General features: G+C 44.0%; 1 protein-coding gene across 3 annotated transcripts; it reads right to left on the reverse strand.

The window, feature by feature from the left end:
- Window positions 1-1,627: 1,627 nt before the first annotated feature.
- On the reverse strand, window positions 1,628-18,611 carry LOC115313190 (centrosomal AT-AC splicing factor). 3 transcript variants are annotated; one of them, XM_040207668.3, is made up of 9 exons: window positions 18,318-18,611; window positions 17,806-17,975; window positions 16,729-16,827; window positions 15,493-15,559; window positions 14,767-14,832; window positions 13,561-13,653; window positions 10,393-10,558; window positions 2,774-2,906; window positions 1,628-1,711 (listed from the first exon to the last, which is right to left on the reverse strand). In XM_040207668.3, the coding sequence occupies exons 1-9, from the start codon at window positions 18,447-18,449 to the stop codon at window positions 1,675-1,677; spliced, it is 963 nt and encodes a 320-aa protein (XP_040063602.1). In that variant the 5' UTR covers window positions 18,450-18,611; the 3' UTR covers window positions 1,628-1,674. The 3 variants fall into 3 exon arrangements, with proteins under 3 accessions (XP_040063602.1, XP_040063601.1, XP_040063603.1); XM_040207667.3 differs by having other exon boundaries at window positions 10,393-10,564; XM_040207669.1 differs by lacking the exon at window positions 1,628-1,711 and having other exon boundaries at window positions 2,770-2,906; window positions 10,393-10,564.
- Between the last annotated feature and the right edge of the window lie 498 nt (window positions 18,612-19,109).

Genomic DNA, 19,109 nt, shown 5'->3' on the forward strand with positions numbered 1-19,109 from the left:
GCGGCGTCGCCATTGTCTCACAAGGGTCACGTTACCTCATGGGGTCACGTGACCCCTGTGAGGTCACGTGTGATGTCATCCTTACTCATATCAGTGACGTCATCACTGACGATGAGATCATCAGTGACGTCACGCGTCCCATAATGCACCGCGTGGTTACGCCTACGGCGCCGCCGCTCAAGCCGGAGACGGGCGCCTAGGAGCTGCGCTCTAAAAACTTTTATCGGCCGTTTTGCAAGAACTTGCGACGAGTGTTGTCTGCTACCTCCGTCAACTATTGCGCCATAATTGTGACCTTCGCGAGGAAATGATTGTTGCTGGCGACAGAAGACTCACGCAGAAAGGGAATAATTGAATATGTTTTTATTCTAGATATAAGTCAGGGATATATATAAAAGAGAGAGATGGAGATAGAGGGGAATAGAGAGGAGCATATAGTGTCATAGGACAATAAAATAAACAAAATTACCAGTGGCCGATGGCTGCAGGATCTTTTCTCGGATCACTACCCTGTAATATGATAGCTCTTTGTACACATTAGTATTTTTTCTTCGCTTCTACTGTGTGAACGATTATAGTAATCAATGGCCTCATCTGAATAAAAATATATAAAATATATTAGTCTAATGAAACTGAAACTCAGTCACTTCTCGTATAGGGCTCTGCTAAGTGTAGGCTTTGAAAAAGGACCCTATTTTGTGGAGTTTTGACTTTTTTCTCAATCAATTAATGCAGCATGTTTTAATATAAATGAATTCCAAAATAAAATAAAACAATACACCCAAATTTAAAAAAAGACCAAAGTTTCTTTTTGCATTGGAATTTTTTTTTTCTTGTTTGCTTAAGTGTATCACGACTATCTTATCACTCAGATACCTAATACATATTTTAAATTATATTCTTATATAATTAGAATACTATCTGAAAAGTATATGATGGTGATTAAATTATTTCATGAGATACAGGCCTTCAAATTTAGCCATTTGTCGTTCGAGCAGGCATGTTTGGCAATGTTTAGAAAAAAAATATAATTTAAATAAATATTATAACTATAAATTACAAGCAAGCTGTACCCAGTTGTTTTCTAGAAAGTATTAAAATTCTCCTAAGTTTCTTGTTTGTTATCTATTTTTAAACGTGCCCCCTCCATCAGTGCAGGTTAATGCAGCTGCCCATTTCCTCATGCCCTACGAGGCTCTCAAAAATTTTGTTTGGTCAAAATTAAGTGGGATTTGTTTATACCACACTCGACAATGGCATATAAAAACATCAGTCGATTTAAAAATGTCGGCCAGCCACCCTTTGGTCGATCTTATCTGAAATCGCCCGACTATCATTGTGACTTTTTTTCTTTTTCAGCAGACAAGTTTGAGAATTATTGTTTCTTTGCCTGGAAGTTTCGTCAATGGTCATGGTCATCATTTTGTCTTTTGCTGTTTGGGCTCAACAAGCACCCATGATTTTGTTTCACCCAATTGTCACCGAAATTTCGGTAGATGCTTTGGTATTTTACATGTTCAGGTAAAACCATCCATGTAGTTTATAAAGCATTTCAATAGTCACTTTGAACAAAACATGACAATAAACTCTTCTTCAACACTGCTTTTAATGAAAAAAAAACATTTTAGGCTTATCGCAAAAAAAAAAATGCTGCCATCTCCATTGTGACTCCACCTATTTTGGTTTGTTTTCTTCTCTTCGAAACTGATGCCTGAAACGAAAACAACAAAAAATAACATTTCTGCTCATAAACTGTTTCAGAATTTGAGGTAAAGAAAAAAAAAGACCTCGTAAGCCAGGCATTCAAGTGTACACCCGAGGCTGTCAGGGCTAGACATGTTTTGCCGTATTTCAGTATTCATAAACTCAGGGAAAACAAGCATTATATTCAGATTTATGGGATAAAAATACTCTAGAATTCAGTTCTAACTCGTTTCTTTCAAAAACCTTTTCAGCTTCCCTTTAAGTATCAGTATTTTGGAATCCAAATAGTGTGATCCAGGACGTACCTCTTGGCACCTTCGCAAACTTGGAAGTATCTATTACCTCCAAAGGATAGAGGGGGACTAGAGATAAATTGAATACGTAGTATTAACTGTAACATTGTAATAGACAACATTGCAGTAATATTTTTGTGGGCATTTCTGAACAGAATTTCAAGATTTCAAACATGAAGTTCTGTATAACTTCGATATCGTGCCAAATTCCTCAAGCTAAAGTTGCAGCAAGTGATACTTTGGTTGCATCATAGAAGCTCGTAGAATTTCAGCCTAAAACGTTAAGAAAAAAAACAAAGGAGCACATGGTTATAACTAGGGATGTTGTGAACCTTTACTGAACCTTGAGGTTTAACTGGTTCACCGAACCTTCAAACCTTTGGCAAAGTTAGATGAAATTCGTCCTTTGAGGAGTGTTGAAACTCGGCAAGTTCGCGACACCCCTAGCTACAAAATACACTTTGAGCCGCTAAGAATTTCAGCAATCATACCTTTTGTATCGACACAAAACAAGAAATTTCTGCTGAGGCATACTACATTATATGACAAGTTTCAACATAAAGGGTCTCAAAAGAGTCTAATTAAAGTTGAAATTCTAAGAACGCTTCACTCTTGACTTTTGTCAGATGCACAAAGCTTGGGGTTCCTTTATTTCGTATAGTTCAAGAGTCTTGAGCTAAACAGAAATGTAGAATTTTCAGCTGGATTGAACATAAACAAGGCAGTATTAGAATAACATGATTGCTAGAAGAAAGTTTTATATATGATGTGCTTACCTAGACTGCCACCTCCTTCCAAAATTCCAGACGCGACCAAAAGAGGGCAGCCATTCGTCAGATGTCTCCGAGAAGTGATCAAAGTTGGCCCCCACACGCCTCGGATTCAGCTTCTTCCTCTTCTCAGCTTCCCCTGAAAGTGAAGCAGACACAATGTTAAGCCACTGGCCAGCTTCAGATGATAGCAGATTGAGGTTGCACTCAAATTGCTAACTTGTCACTTGATCAGATTTTTTTATGGTACAAAGTAAGCAAAAAAATGACAAGGATGCTATGAAGGTACTAGGTATACTACTTAACAAACCATGAAGTAATTTTTTTTAAACTTTCACCAATCAGTAGTTGTTTAACTCTCTTTCATTTACAAAATTTGAAACAGGTATAGTTTTTCTCTACGGCACTAAGCCAAACTACTAAGGTGCACAAAACCCCATGCTTGTGCGAGTGCCCACCCGGTTTTCCATAAACTGTGAAATTTGGCTCCTGAAAGCACCCTACTCAAATTTGACGAAATAACCTATGCTTTGGAGTGGGTGCCTGTTCGGTACTTTACATTAAAAAAGGCAGGACTAAGTATCTAATTTCCATTTTGTTCTCAAGTGCTTTATTCCCTATGAATGGGGGGTGACATAGAGGGTCACTGACCCATGGAGACTAATTGAAAAATAGTACAGTCTAACCCCGCTTCAATGAACGCCGATGAAACAATGAAATTTCCTGTTCAAAGAATATTTTTCCGTTCCCCGTCAACAGTCCATAAGAGTCAATGCATAAGAATCCTCACTACAGCGAACACTGTTTCTTGTGCTGTTCCGCTTGAACGAAATTTTACAGAGCAATTCGAAGTTCGAAAGTTTAATTTTCCGTACGGAAAACAAACTTTCGAGCACTGGTGCATTTTGGCACATAAAATATGTCTACTATAAAGTTTAAATCATGTGTTGAATCACCAGAAACTGCCACTAATAACCGGTACTCGAGCGCAACGTTGACCGAGCGTCAACGTTACCGGGCGTGCAGGCTGCCATTACTTGACGGCGATGAGGCTGGCCTTCCTACGCTGTTGCACCGATGTTGCTCTAGCTCTTGGCTTGACAACGCTCTGCTGCCGACTACCCAAAGCCGAAGCTGGGTCTTTTTGTTGTTGTTTTTTTCTTCTTTTTTGTCGGCTGTCATTTTATCAGTACAGTACGACGACAACAACGGTATGCGGGCTTTTTCCGAATGGCATGATGGCACCGCCAAGCAAAACGCAAAAGTTTTTGTCCTTAAAAGATAAAGCTTGCATCCCGCCGAAGTTGCAAGTGGACAGAAGAAAGTTGTCATCGCCGAAAAGTTCCTCTGAATTTGTTGTCGACAATCCTAAAGTAGAAAGATGCAATCAAAAAGGCTCTTGTTCAGTCATCGCCAACTGCTTCACGCACGCGGGCTTCAAGCTCGGAGACCCAGACGCCGACGGAGACCCAGACGCCAACTCTGCTGAGGATAACGAAACAGTGCGTCTGCCGGGAGAGGCTGTTACTTGTTGGGCTGCGCTTCAGGATGCCGGAACTGCACCGTCTGGTGTCGCGCTGGAAGATGTCATCGACGCTGACATGAATGTTATCGCTCATGAAGAAGTGAGTGGCAAAGACATTATAAAAAGTGTCCGCGACGAGGCGCAGTCAGATGGAGACGACGTGCCGAACCTGCAGCCTCCGCCTTCCATGGTGCGCATACTGGATGCGTTCCGACGTTCTCAGAAGCTACGTGGCTGCGCATGATGACGACCTCGCCATGAACCGAATTGCCGAATGCAAAAACCGCGTCACGGAGCTCCCAACAAGAAAAAGGAAGCGGGCGACGCTCGATACACTCTGGAAATAAAGATTTCCGTACTCTATCAGTTCAGGTATGCCATCCTTCTGTGAATTTCACAACAACAAAATTTTCGCTCCAACGAATTTTTTCTTGCGCACCGTCAATTTCATTGTAGCGGGATTTGACTGTACTTCCTTTTAAAACCTGCTAAAGAATGGATTGTCTCTGGACCGACAAACTGAATAAACCAGCATACCCCTGAATGGAAATCTAGACTGAATGGATTGTCCATTCAGTAAGGATCGCTGTGAGTGAAACAGAAGATGACTGCAATGGACTATAGTCATCTAAAGAATACAGAACATGAAAGACTAACAACAACTTGAACATAAAATAGCCCTCTGCAGCTGAGGATGTGCAAAAAAATAACACAATGTCCCAGTGACAATCGATTGAGAAAGGGAAGGCCCGTCCAGTTCCGCAATGCCAGCTTGATCAACGGACCTTTCAAAACTTGCATCTAGAACTCCTTTGGTACCTCCCAACTGCTGCATATTGTTGTGTACTGTGTGAGTTATGGAACAGTGTCTAGTTTCGGTTTCAGATGCTCCGTTGGCAACATGGTGTCCTCGTGTCTGTGTATAAGGTATGGCGTCCTGAATAAACGCGGGTTTTTCGGTATTCCGTCGGCTGCTTAGGAACGTCATTACATGGTGACGAGGATGCCCTATCCTTTTTTCTTCGATATTTAGCGCGTGAACGGCACCGTCCCTAACGAGACTCGCCATGGCCTTTGCCGGTCTCACCCCTCCAGAACCTTTCCTGCCAACACCGGGACGCCTGTCTGTGCCCTGGCTGAAGTGGCATGGCATGTTCAACGTCTACCTGCTTGCGTCTGGTGCTACCGGATTTCCTCCGGAGCGACGCAAGGCCCTTCTGCTGCACTGTCTGTGAGCCTAAGGACATAGAATTTTCAACACGTTATCTGACACAAAGCCTCTAAGCACCGCTCAAGACAAAGACAAAGATACAACGAGCAAGCCGAACAAGTACGACATTGCCGTCACTTCCTTGGCCCAGCACTTCGCCACAACCAGCAACCTGGCCATCGAGCGACACTGCTTCCACAGGTGTTTCCAATCTCCAGGCAAGTCTATTCATGACCTTTTTGCCACGCTACGTGAGCTCGCATTGCCGTGTTGCTTCGCATCGCAAGAAGGGGCACTACGAGACAAGTTCGTGACCGGCATGTCTTCTAACCGCGTTCGTGAATGTCTGTTGCTGGAACGTTCTTCACTACCGTTTTCTACCACAGTGCAGATAGCCGTTCAACAAGAAGAAGCGGCCAACGAAATGAAGGGATTTTCCGCGTTCGTACAACCAGTGTCGGCGCGCCCTAACAAGTATTCCGAGCTGTCTTCAAAGCTTTAACGTTAACGGCACGCTACACGAAGTCACCAGCAGCGTGTTCCCCGATGCGCTACCAGTTCACGCGCTGCTCAAGAGAAGCGCCTTTCATCTCGTGACCGCCACAACCACTGTCGCTCGCCTTCAGCACCATGCGCACATTCCCTGCACTGCTTCCGCTGCGGCTCTCGTCGGCACCACGCATCATGGACTCGTCCAGCACATGAACAACGCTGTTCATATTGTTTTAGCATTGGACATTTCAAGAAAGTGTGCAACCAGAAAAGCTCGCAGTCGACCGTTTACGAGGTAGTGGTTGACAACTCGTCGGAGGATGACGCCGTTCAGGTCCTTGTTCTTCAGCATCCTGCAACCTGTGGAATTCACATCGATGTTTGAGTCAGGCAGGTTACCTTGCAACTTCTATTGACTCTGGGTCATCAGTGTCCATTTTGTCGAAACAAGTCGACGAACACTTACCGGGTCTAGTTCTTCTGCCTGTTCCGCGCGTCACCCTGCTAGATTTCTGGAAAAAGCCCATTTCAGCTCGAGGTTGCTTCTTCTCAGAAGTCTCTTTTCAAGGACGCAAGGTGCATCTTCTCTTCTATGTTGTGGAGCACTTGTGCATTGAAGGGACCACTATGCAATGCCTTCAAGCTTTTTCCGTCCCTGAGGAACAGACCTCCAGTGCAGTTGCCCGTCTGCCACTGCCTTCAGCTCTTGCACACTTCAAGCCTCTTTTCCCTCCAGGCTTAGGCCTCGCCAAAGGCTTTGTTCACAAAGTCAAGACGCGCTCTGCGGTTCAGTCCGTAGCATCAAAGCTTCATCGCCTGCCTTTCTTTTTGCTATTTCGGGTGTAAGCTGAGCTTCAGCATCTGGAAAGTCTCGACATCATTGAATGCGTTGAAGCGTCAGAGAGTTTCTCCCATAGTTGTCATTTAGAAGAGAGATGCGAGCATTGGACTGTGCGTGGACCTTCGTGAACCCAACAAGGCCATCATTCCCGACACGTTCCCCCTGCCACACATGAAAGAGCTGCTTCATGCACTGGTGGGAGCGACCCACTTTTCAAAACTTGATCTAGCTTCGGCTTGCCACCAGGTCCTTCTGCACAAAGACAGTAGAGACTTAAGAGCCTCCATCACCCACGACGGGTTGTTCTATTTCAAAAGAGTTTGTTTTAGATTGGCCTTGGCACCAGCAGCGTTCCAATGCCTGGTGTCACAGATTCTTCACAGCTGTGCTGGAATCCTCTTTTATATTCATGACGCTATTGCCTTCGGCAAGTCGTTGAAGGAACATTTTCAGAACCTCGGCAAAGTCTTGCAACGCATCAAGGATGCGGGCCTTAAACTGAATGACATAAGTGTTTTCAATGTCACAGAGCTTGACATTCCTAGGTCACAAGGTGACTGCCCAAGGTATTTAGCATCTCCCACAAAAGGTAGATTCGATTACAAACACGCCTGCTCCAGCCAAGGCTGCAGAACTTAGCTCCTTTCTGGGTCTTGTGGACTATTATTCAAAGTTCGTTCTTCACCTAGCCGAAGTCGTGGAGTCAATGAGAGCTCTTCTTCGTAAAAACCAACCGTTTGTGTAATCCTCACAGGTTGATGCCAGCTTTTGCAAGGTAAAGCTCCTGCTTTCTTCTGACCTGGTGCTTCATATGTTCGACCCTGCTCTTCTAATTGTAGTCTCGACGCTCCTAGTTCGCATTCAGGATGCGCCTGAATGCGGACTAGGAGCTGTCCTCCAGCGGCGACAGGGCCAGACACTTCGCACCGTTGCTTTTGCTTCACGCATTCTCTCACCACTAAAAGGAAGTACGACGATGGCGAAAAAGAAGCATTGGCCTGCAATTAGGGGGTGTGAACACTGGCATCTGTTCCTCTGGGGACACCTATTTACGCTGCGAACAGACCACCAAGCCCTGGTATCGCTTCTGTCTTCACATGGTTTGGGACGACGTCCCCTTAGGGTTGAACGCTGGTGTGCAAGACTGCTCTGCTATAACTTTACAGTAGAGTATCAAAAAGGTGCGCAGAACAATGTAGCGAACACTCTATCATGTCTGCCCATCCTGACCATGGCCCCTGAACTGGTTTTTGAGGAAGAAGCTGTCTGCCTTGCTGAGCCTACGTGTGTGACCATGGATTAATTTCAAGAAGCAGTTCTGAGTAACGCTGTTCTGACCCAAGTGAAGTCCTACATCACCGGTTATTGGCCTCCGCACAGAAGCCTTCTTGAAAATCTGTTGCCGTTTTTCAGAATTCGAGAAGAACTGTCAGTGGTAGAGATCTTAATACGAGCAGAGAGGCTGGTTGTTCCCCTGTCTCTGTCGGCCCAGCTCATTGCTACGGCGCATAAAAGCCACCCAGGAATCGTTTGCACTATGGCAAGGCTTTGCGAACATTTCTGGTCGCCGGGAATGGACAAGCAAGTTGAGACAGCAATCAAGAGCTGCAGTACTTGCCAGGAAGCCAACAAGTCAACCAAGACATCACCCACTCCAATGCAACCGATTAAGTTACTGGTACGGCCATGGCAGAAGATTGCAATAGACATAGTTGGTCTCCTGGAGAGAGCCCTTCAAACTTCCAGTTCATAATTACTCTGATCGACTACCACTCCAAATGGTTGGAAGTCCATCTCTGCTCGGAAGTAACATCAAAACTGTAACAAAGTTCTTGCTCATCATGTTCGCCAGAGAAGGCTACTCTGACGAGATAGCATCTGATAACGGTCTGCAATTCACGTTCAGGGAGTTTTTCCGCTTTCTGCAAGAACGGTCAATTCAGCTCTCGCATTCATCAGTTTACTATCCTCAAGTCAATGGTCAAATAGAATGTTTCAATCGCACTCTCAAGACATTCATTCAGCTGGCTGTGCTGGGCCGTTGACCGCAGCGACTGGTTATCACCGAGTACCTCGGAATCTACAGATGCACTCTGCGTGCTACTACAGGGATTGCCCCTGCTGTTCTCCTTCATGGGAGATTGCCAAGAACTCGGCTGAACGTAGTTGGCTTCCCATCACCATTACTCTAGGAGGAACCAGCAAGAGAACTGTCAGCGAGTGAAGCGTCATCAGCTCTACAGCAAACAGTACATCGACAAAAGGAGAGCAGCAAAGAACAGAAAGGTTGCTGTAGGAGACCACGTGCAAAGTTAAGATGCCATCCGCGTTTTGAAGGGTGATCCTGTTTTCAGTCCTTCAAAGAAGGTCAAGCAGCGTGGCCCGTCGTCCTTCCTTCTCGACGACGGACATACTTGGAACGCCTCCAAGTTGTGCAAGGTGCCTGCACTTGCGGCTGACCAGGATTGCATTGAGCCGAGTGACACATGGGTGCTCCACGGTGGTAGCTCAGTTGTTGCACCGGCTGGCAGTGCTTCATCCCAGTTGCAAGTACAAACTGTGCCAGCCCAGGAACCTGTGCCGCCCGAGGAGCCTGTGCTGTGCTAGCAAACTGTGTCACATGAAGAGCCTGTGCCATGCCAGCAAACTATGCCACACGAAGAGAGCGTGCCGTGCCAGCAAACTAGACCGCCTGAAGAAACTGGTCCGGAGCGTCGAGTGTAACTAAACAGGGACAGGCGTCCACCTGTTAGATTCCGGGATGATGTCTAGTGTTCCCTTCGATTTTTGTAGTACGTTATCCATTGTGCTTGTGGGCTTTCATATGTAGAGGACAGATGTAAGTTCTGTAAAATTGCATAATGCTGTTGTTTGCAAAAATTTTATGATGTACATATGTATATATTTGTTGCTTATAGTATCTGATGGGCAAGTTGCTGCTCACAATGCACAAACCAAATAACCTACTGACCAATGCTCACCCAAACAAATTCAAGGAAGGGAATATGTTGTGTATCGTGAATCGTGTGCATTATAGTACATTGTCTAGTTTCGGTTTCAGACGCTCGGTTGGACACATGGTGTCCTCATGTGTGTATATAAGGTATGGCATCCTGAATAAACACGGGTTTTTTGGTATTCCGTTGGCTGTTTGGGAATGTAATTATACACATATCAGCTCAGGTTTCCCGCATTCTGGGTTCACGACAATCAAGCAATGTACAAAGCTCAGACAATGTTATTCGCAACTTGATTGAAAGCAACCGATTTTGTAGCTTTTTTTTCCCTAAACTCGAAAATCCCTAGTGCTGAAGTCAGTCTAGATTTTTGCCTTTCACCAACCTCCGACGACAAATAAGACTTGCTAACTTGAAATGTACTCGTTCATCCAGAAGTACCGTCGCAATAGACTGACCCACTGAGGGCGACCTAACCATGGTAAGACAGACACGCCGTGCATTGGCATCCTCATTCTGCAAGTGTAAACGAATGTCAGTGCAGAAGATGAAAAGAGGGTGAATTTCGTAAAAGCGGGAGAGGTTGTGAGCCCCACGTACGATGCTGCTTGAAATCCTCCAAAGATGGCCCAATGGGCTTCTGCGATATCTGCCCGACGCACGTTCGTTTTGCGAGGGGCGCCCCACTGGCAGGTTCGTCGTCATCGTCGTCGTCATCTAGCCACGGGGGCCGAGCTCCACTGAAGATGTTTCCCTTGGGTGTTGGCTGCATCTTCCAAAGGCATAAAAAAGCACGAGAGTAAATTCACAAAACAAAGTGACCATGTGGCTAAACTTTTCTATTCAGTTGATGCAGGGCGCTACCGTTTCCTTTGTGGAACATGCCTACTCGTAGGACTGATTCGCGACTGCAAAAATATTTGGGCCTAGTTCTGCAAGCTCAAGAATCCTGTCCAAGGACAATTAACAAATGTTGCGTGGGACGCCCCCACACTGGATCTTTCAGTCCACATTCTTTTTCTTTTCTTGTGGGTTCAGCATGAGTGTAGGTCAATGTTTATTTCGCTCTGATAAAATTAGGAGGTTTTCGATGATTATGTTGAGTTTCACAGTCCTACATCCAAAATTTGAGAAAAAAATAGTGAAAATCTAGAGGACTGGTTCTCAACTGCCAATCCTTCAAGGAGCCCTTCTCGGTCGGCGGAGGTGATGTGGGAGAATCGTTCACTAAGGGGGAAGGGAATGTTGGGTGAACAAAATGACAAAAGGGTAAATGAAGAAGACAAGATGTGTTCAAACCAACTTTCGTTCAAACCAACTTTGAAGCACTGAAACGGGGAGTAACCAACCCTATACTCAATCAGCACACAGGGTTTGGCCTACTATCTAAATTTCTGGAACAGTAAGCACCAAAAAAAAAAAAAAGTTTTATTGCTCGCCTTGATTGATTGTGGGTTTTAGGGTTCCCAAGACGGCATTCTGGGACCCCAAAGAGTATGTGGACCCTGTTTGAGAACCAGTGATCTGGAGACATTAATTATATTTTTGTGGCACTATGAAATATTATTACGCAAGGCCAAGTTTTCTTTAAACAGATATTATGTTGTTGCATATTTGCAACAAGCAGAAAAGTAAGTGATTTGATCATTCTAAGTACCGTAGAAAGTAGATAAATCATCCCTTATTTTAGCTTCTTTGTGTTAAATAACCTTTATACAGAAGAGTTGTGGTGTCCCTTTTGCATGCATTTTGCATGTGTCCCAGATTGTGAATATTGCAGCAGCCTGGGAGTTAGGTCTGTCTCCGGACAAAATTTCCGGACATGTGGAAGGTCCATGCAGTGTATATTGCAGCACATTAAGCCAAATCCCAAGAATGACTTGTCTTTTCCAACCTTACTTTTGCTTTTAGCATTACCTTAAATTTCTTACTTGGTCAAAGTATAATTTTTGATGTGGCATGAAGCACAAAACGCAGATGAGCTGAGAACTGTACAGAAGTTATTCTAATTCCTGCAAGATCCATTTTGAAAAGAAAATTATATTTAAGCCACAAGCCAATACTCAACCTTTTGGATTTTCGCTACTCCTTTACCATTTTTGCACAAGTGCCTTCACAGTTTGGTTGCCCTAGGCTTGCATCATACATCTTTGTGACAACTGCATCAAACAGAAACTTGACTTTTATCATGCTTTGAGGGACTCACAAGACCACCATGATTTCAGAATTTTCAAGGTTGTCAATGTCATGAAGCTGCTATTTTTTCTCCCCTTGTCAATGCCATAAGGTTGCTATTTTTCCTCCCAACATTTAGCAGGTAGCTGTTAGCTTAATATGCTATCCTAAATTGTTCAAACTTTATTGGGGAAAAAACAGATGCAAGGCTTACCTTCTGTTGCACAATTTATTTTGAATATGTCATTATTTGAAATTTTTACTTATTTTACATGTATATTTGTTAGTAAATGCACTCTTCGTAGGCCACGGGGCTGTCATAGGACTCCAAAAGTGAAACTAAATAAATAAGTAAATACTGCCAAGTTAAAAATGGGCGTCTACAGCATTTTCTGAGCTACAGACCGCAAACTATACATGTCTAAACGTTTATATTTTATGTGTTGCGGAATACCTGCTGGTGTGGACTTCACAAGGATTAGCTTTTTCAAGATTGTTCATTATGATGAGATGTGACAGATCTTATGAATAAGAGATTATGTTAATAATGATTTCTGATGATACAAGCTTTATATGCAATAACAAAGCAGGCACTTCTCAAGGAATGCTCTGTGTGAAAATTGCTTTTCTGCTATGCACCGGGAGCGTACTACCAAAGAGAAAAACGTCTTTTCAGTAGAAATTTTCCCCTGTGCACTCTACACCGAGAGCAGAGAAAAATATAATACTGGCGGTACACATCCAAGAGGCGTCGCACTACGCTCGAGGAGGAGGAAAAAAGGAAGGAGAGGAGGAGCGTGTGAGGAGGATACTCGAGGAAAGCCCCCAAAACTTTGTTGAGAAAAAAAAAAAAGAAAAAACATGAAAATGCCACTCAATCCGTGTCCCTGCCCCGCCGCTGCTTTCTCTATTTTCTGCATAGCTCGGCTCGCAGCCTCTTTCAAACCAGTCAATCTCCAAGCGTTTAGACGCAGTGGTCTCAACTCATTCAAGTGTGGAGCCAGATAGCCCACATCTGGAACGTCGAGGGCCAACGTAAGACGGGAGGGGGGGGGGGGGGGTTGTACGATTCCTTTTGACCCCGACTTGATGCAATAGCATTTGAAATGACACCGCCCCACCTACGTGCTGCATTTTTAATAACACAAGAGACCAAATATACTGTAATTCTCGTTGTTTAATTCTCTCAGGAATAAACCAAGCTGAGCATGTCTCGAAAGAAAATAAATCAGTTAATTCGATAGTTCTCGCCTTTCTGGTGATTATTCTTATAACACTCTAAACAAATACTTGTCTAAGTACCCATAACAAATCGGGAGGGGGACCTCTCCGACCGCAATGTGATCCCTTCAATGTTCTGCTGAGCACGGGGGACACAAGACTGGCGGCATTTCCACGTTTTACTTTTTTCTCTCAACAAATACTTTTTTTCCACTTTCCTTTTTACCTGTTCTTTCTCTCTCTCCTCCTCCTCATATTCTTTCATATCTCTCCTTCTTCCCTCCTCCTCCTCGAGCGCTGTGTGACGCCTCTTGGATCTGTATTGTACTGGCATCTACATGCACTGCACACTAGAGACAAAGGTTCACCTACCTGCTCCTTATGCAGTGAGTTATGACTTTCTGCAGACCAGCTGCTGCAACCAGGCTCAGAAGGCAAGCTTGGTCCAAAGCTCGTTGGCAATTGCTGCTAGCCATGTATTCAGGATTCACAACATGGTACAACAATCTTTCTGATTGTGGAACGTATAGCACTCGAACTGGCCGATTTCTGAGGGCCCAGCCAGTGGCATTTCAGTGTAAAAGCAAGATTATTAAACAAACGAATAAAGATCTCCTGGCACAACAGAAGTATGCGACCTTGTTCTTAATGCTCAACCTCCTAAGACTAAGACACCTTCAATGGAAGAATTTAATGAGCTGAGAAGCTTATGTAACAAGGCGAACTTGCAACTGGGAGTGCCCTAGATCTGCCAGTTGAAGTGCCGAGGTGTTACAGATTAGATCCTTGGTTCTGCCGCGGTGCAGTAATTAACTATCAACTCGTGTAAACACCATGCAGTCCAACAGATTAAACAGCATTGCTTTATGAATAAAGTGGTGGATGTTGAATAACAACTTAACCACCTGGTTCTAGAGTAAAAACTTGCTTAGATCTTTACCATCTTCAATTTATTAAGGCTTTCAATCAAGTCACACTTGCTAATCAAATCCTATCAGTTCCCTGCAAGCCACCAATCATTAAAAAGAGTAAAAAAATAACTTTGGAAAAAATATTACAATAACAGAAGCGGGTGTTTTCTGCTATAGATATATGTGAAGAGCAGGGCTTTTCAAAGAGCTTAGAACTGTAAAGCTGCACTTCATTTCAATCTCACTGAAAAGGTATCAATAATTTCTGGCCATATTGAAGTCAATGTAGACTGAAAACTATGCTAGTATACCGATCACATACGTAAGTAGCTAGCCGGTCAATCCCAAGCAACAAGCGCTACACTCCGTTCACCCCTAAGCTGACACTGCGAAGAAAGCTATGTGCTCGTTGGACCAGTAATATGCCTACCTTTCACCACGTGATCACCTTCCCACCCATTTCAATGAGCAAAAAGTGGAGTCAGGTGATGAAAGAGGTGTGGTCGATCGGTTTGGCGAGTGCATAGCTTCCACTGCATTGTCAGCCTAGGGGTGAATGGAGTATACAAATGGCTAGTTCCCAAAGCTAAGAGTCAAAGGAACTGCCCTTTTTATAACTATAGTTCGAAGACAAGCCGTGTGTGGATACGGTTCACCCAGAACAGACCTGGAGGCGAAGATTGGCTTGAGAAGCCGCTCTCCATTCATCCGTCCTTCGCATGTCCGCTACCATCTGAAAAAGCCACCACAGCCAACAAGCCAAAGCTCACATACTTGCTGGAGAGTGAAAGATTTTATGTACAAGCAGCTACTATATCAGTTAGAAATCATGTAATGATGTAGCATGAAAGCCCAATTACACTTGATGCATGCAGTTCGTCAAATTTTGAGTGGCAAGAAACCATTTTTTGCAAATTGCCTTGGTGTGCACAAGCGTGCAAAGGATATGAAAACTTGACTGTCTTCAGAGTTAAAAGTCAGCATATAAAAATTGTTTGGTTTAATTACCTTAGTAATAAATTTTATGTCTGCAAATTTGGCTGCATTAAGATGTAGCATGAAAGCCCAATTACATTTTGTGCATGCAGTTTGTCAAATTTTTAGAATCAAGAAACTATTATTTGCAAATTGCCTTGATTTGCACGAGCATGCAAAGGATATGAGGACTTCAATGTCTTCTAGTTAAAGCCTGTATAAATGTTCTCTCTCAGCCTGATAATCTTAGTAATAAATTTCATGTCTGCAAATTCAGTTGCATTTAAGCTGTTTGTTTCATCAGGGAATATTTTCACAGTATTGAAGGATCTGCTCTGCTCGCAGCAATTCTGCTTTCCCACATTTACACTGTTGCAAATGTCCGATTTCTCGCCAGGCCACGGCCAAGACACTTTACCTTCTGATGAAGCTTTTCCATTTTCTCCAGATACTTCTCTTCTGCAACTTTAAGCAAGGATTCACATCTGTGCAAGAAAAGAAATGTCAGTGAGAAAGTGCCAGCTACAAGAACAAATTAATCACCTGCTCTCTACAAGGCAGGGTGCAAATTTTCTAACCTTCTTACTGATACTTTTTTCGTTCTATCCATTCCATGGATTTTTCACTTTACAAAGCAGACTATAAAAGCAGTGGCTATTTCAACATTTGCAGTCAACATCCCTACAACTGTTATTTTCACGTCCCACACGAAAGAAGTTTCATTATTTAGTTATGTTATTTTTTATGAGCGTTTTACCCAGTTTTATTGTGAATATGAAGAATGTAAAGCCAGGCCTTTTGGCACAGTGCGCAGACTATCTTCTCTGCAGTGCTATACTTTACAATGTTAAATAAACAACCTACTAACTTAATATATTGTAACGACGCAAGTTCATGACAACCATCACATGATTTCGTTATGCTGGGCTGTGCTTGCACGAACGAAGCACGGTAGATGCCGAGGCTCTGGACAGGATTGTGCTTGTTTGGCGTTCTCATTTAATGTGTCGGACAGGTAGTAGAAGCCTTTAGTTAGCTCCTCAGGTGGTGACAACATTCTTACACAGCCAGATCATTTATTGTTACGAAATCACCACAATGCACTGCTATAGACATACCTTGCATAAAATAAAACATGAGCTACATCAGATGTACCTTCTAGACCAGACACTGCAGAAACATGTTCAAAAGCAGTGTGCCTGCCAGTGGAGTTTTTGGTCTCGAGATGTGGTGTACTTGAGAGATGCCAGTCTCCAGGACACTTGAGCTGTTCCGGCCCCATTCGTCTCGGTATGCAGAAGCCCATCCCCCCCCCTTCCCGAGTGATGCCACACCCACAAACCCAAAACAAACCTGTTGAAATAGTTTGCTAATTTACGGGATCCGTCAAGATAATTAAGCAAGTATTTAACAGGGGATGACACAACAGAAAAAGCAGTTATCTTTATGTGGGACATCAAAATAATAAAATAGCTGTTGTGACGGAAGAAATTAAAACAATAAAATTAAGTTATTTTCATTCCTTCCGGAAGTGAAAACGCAAGCATGAAGTTACATAAAAACTAGCTTGCCACTTGAAGCAATTTTTGTTGTCAGAAGACTAGCATCCGGTCGCCTACCTAAGCCAAGGATTCTATTCTTTCGATTTACTTACCGAGTTATGTCCGAAACATCCAGCAGGTAGCGGCCAATTGTAGATTTATTGATTTTGTTTTTCCAAAAGAATGACTTGCATGCTGCTTCATGTTCCGGCCTGTGGACAAAGGAAAATGACTAGAAGCTAAAATTATAAAAAAACTATTAAAAGACTCAATTGTTGTCCACTGCCATATTAGACTGAAATGTTGCAAAATTCACAAAGAGTGCAGACCCCCCCCCCCCCCCCCCCCATTCACAACAGTCTCATTAAACTATCAGGCATAATTTTCAGCAGATGGTACAGAGTCTGCCATGGAAACCAGCAAGGGATTTTTCGCACCACATAGATAAACTTTGCATCACAGAATGTTGAATCTTTTATTGAAATGTAGCTCCAGCAGAGATGATGATTGGAGGCAAAAGTTTCAACTCGCATAACAACACGCTACTCCAACAAGAGACAGTACCACCTTCCATTGGCAGTAGACACAAATGTGACTTCATAGATTGCTGGCGAGCACAGTGCACTTATTAGCGTTGAGATGTTTCGGTGGTGCACTCTTATGGTTTTCCATTCAAGACGTCACGGCCAGAATTCGCCTCGCCGTGACGTCGTGAGTTGTGTAATCTTGACTACTTATCATCAGTTGCGAAGCACAAATCCGATGGTGTGTGTAAAAATAACAATAGAAGGTTGGAGTCATCCCGTTCTTAAACTAAGATTGTTACAGTTGACACTGGGGCAATGCGCCAATTTCCGTCGATAAAAGAAATATTAATCCAAATAAAGATGCAGCGAGCGTTTGGCCAATCGCGAATTGCAACCGCAGTGACGCTTTTGGTCGTGCATGTCGCTAATAGTCTGTTGCAGGTGTAAAATAGCAGGGCAAGCCCATCCCACAAGGCTCTCTGCTTGCCATGATTGCAAATTCGGGGGTTTCAGCGCCAAACCAACAAAGGGCAACTGGCATGCCCCAACGAATGACTGAGGATTCATTTTGACCGCCTGGCTATCTTTTGATGTTCAACCAAAATTCACAACACTTACAACCCCTGCAGGTCAAATTACCCGCAGGTGTTGCGAGTCCCTTACGTGGCAAGATGCAGTAGAAAGGTGTGACATCTGAAGCTCAGTGCTGCGTCGACTTTTCTTTCATGTTTTGGAACTTCGGTGGAGCAGAAGTAGCACCACACTTTCGCTCCATCTTCCCACAGCAAGTCATGAACTTCGGGTGCCTTGAGATACTGCTTGGCCTCCACTATCTGAAAGGAATCGACAGCACGCTTTAGTCAGATATAATCGACGGTCATGCCACAGACCCCCTAAGCATCCCGAGGTCTCGAGCGACATCCCCTCGTAAAATAAGAGTAGAAGTAGCTACCATGCTAAAAGACATTATAAAAAGCAGTGCTCTTAGAAAATATCAGCAGTACCGATTGCGAATTAAGAAGCTAAAAGCAATAAGTCGTATTCACTGGACGCCACAACTGAGCCCGTTGTCGCACAGCGCTAATGGCGTGGAAAAGACGATATGCGGTAGAACACGAAGTATATGAAATGTCAGGATGGTCGCTTCCAGGGACTATCGTTCTTGTTGTCGTCACCTTTCTCAGATATTTGGCCAAGACGTTCTTCACGATCTCTTGGTGCCTCTTGGAGTAGACGTGCTTCTTGCCCACATTATGGGAGACTCTGCACAGGTCGCACAACGTGAACTGGATGAAGGAAATGGACATAGTTGATGATAATACGCCCAGCTGATTCGACCTAAAGCTTCTTTAACTCAACCAACGCAATACATAAAAACACCTGCTATAACAAAACCAGATACACTCGAGATGCAGACCCGATGGACCCAACTACGGACCCAACGGAGCGCAACCGACGCAACCGTAACGCCCAAGCAGCGCAAGCTCCACAAGCGAAGCTAGCCCGGTGCCAGTGCCACTGCTTCAGAAGCCAAGTCAAAAGTCAAAGAGCTTGGCTTCTTCTGTGACCGGCGACTAGAGAGAACTTCGGCGCGCACTTTATTCGATGAAATTTGGTGACGTCACGACCAATAGGAGCACGGAAACAGACGCGGTCTCCTCAACGCCCGGACGCCCGGAGCCCCGGAGAAACCGGAGAAACATCGGAAACATCGTGCCTGACGAACCGTCGTCGAACGAAAGGTGAGTGGTTTGAGTTTTCCTGTGATGTGATCTCTATGTGTGTTCGTTCCACGCGTCCGAGCTGTTTCTTCGTTTCAGATCTATTTGGCGCCGCTGCCTACATTGTTTGAGCCTGCGTTCACGATTAAAACAACAATCGCAGAAAGCTGAAAGCCCGCCGAAGAACGGCTGACTTGCGAGCTAAACCTAATTCAACAAAACCATTTGATCCGAATGAATAATGTG

The sequence above is a fragment of the Ixodes scapularis genome, unplaced genomic scaffold, assembly GCF_016920785.2.
Source record: "Ixodes scapularis isolate PalLabHiFi unplaced genomic scaffold, ASM1692078v2 PGA_scaffold0__279_contigs__length_252992795, whole genome shotgun sequence".
NCBI classification, from domain to species: domain Eukaryota; kingdom Metazoa; phylum Arthropoda; class Arachnida; order Ixodida; family Ixodidae; genus Ixodes; species Ixodes scapularis.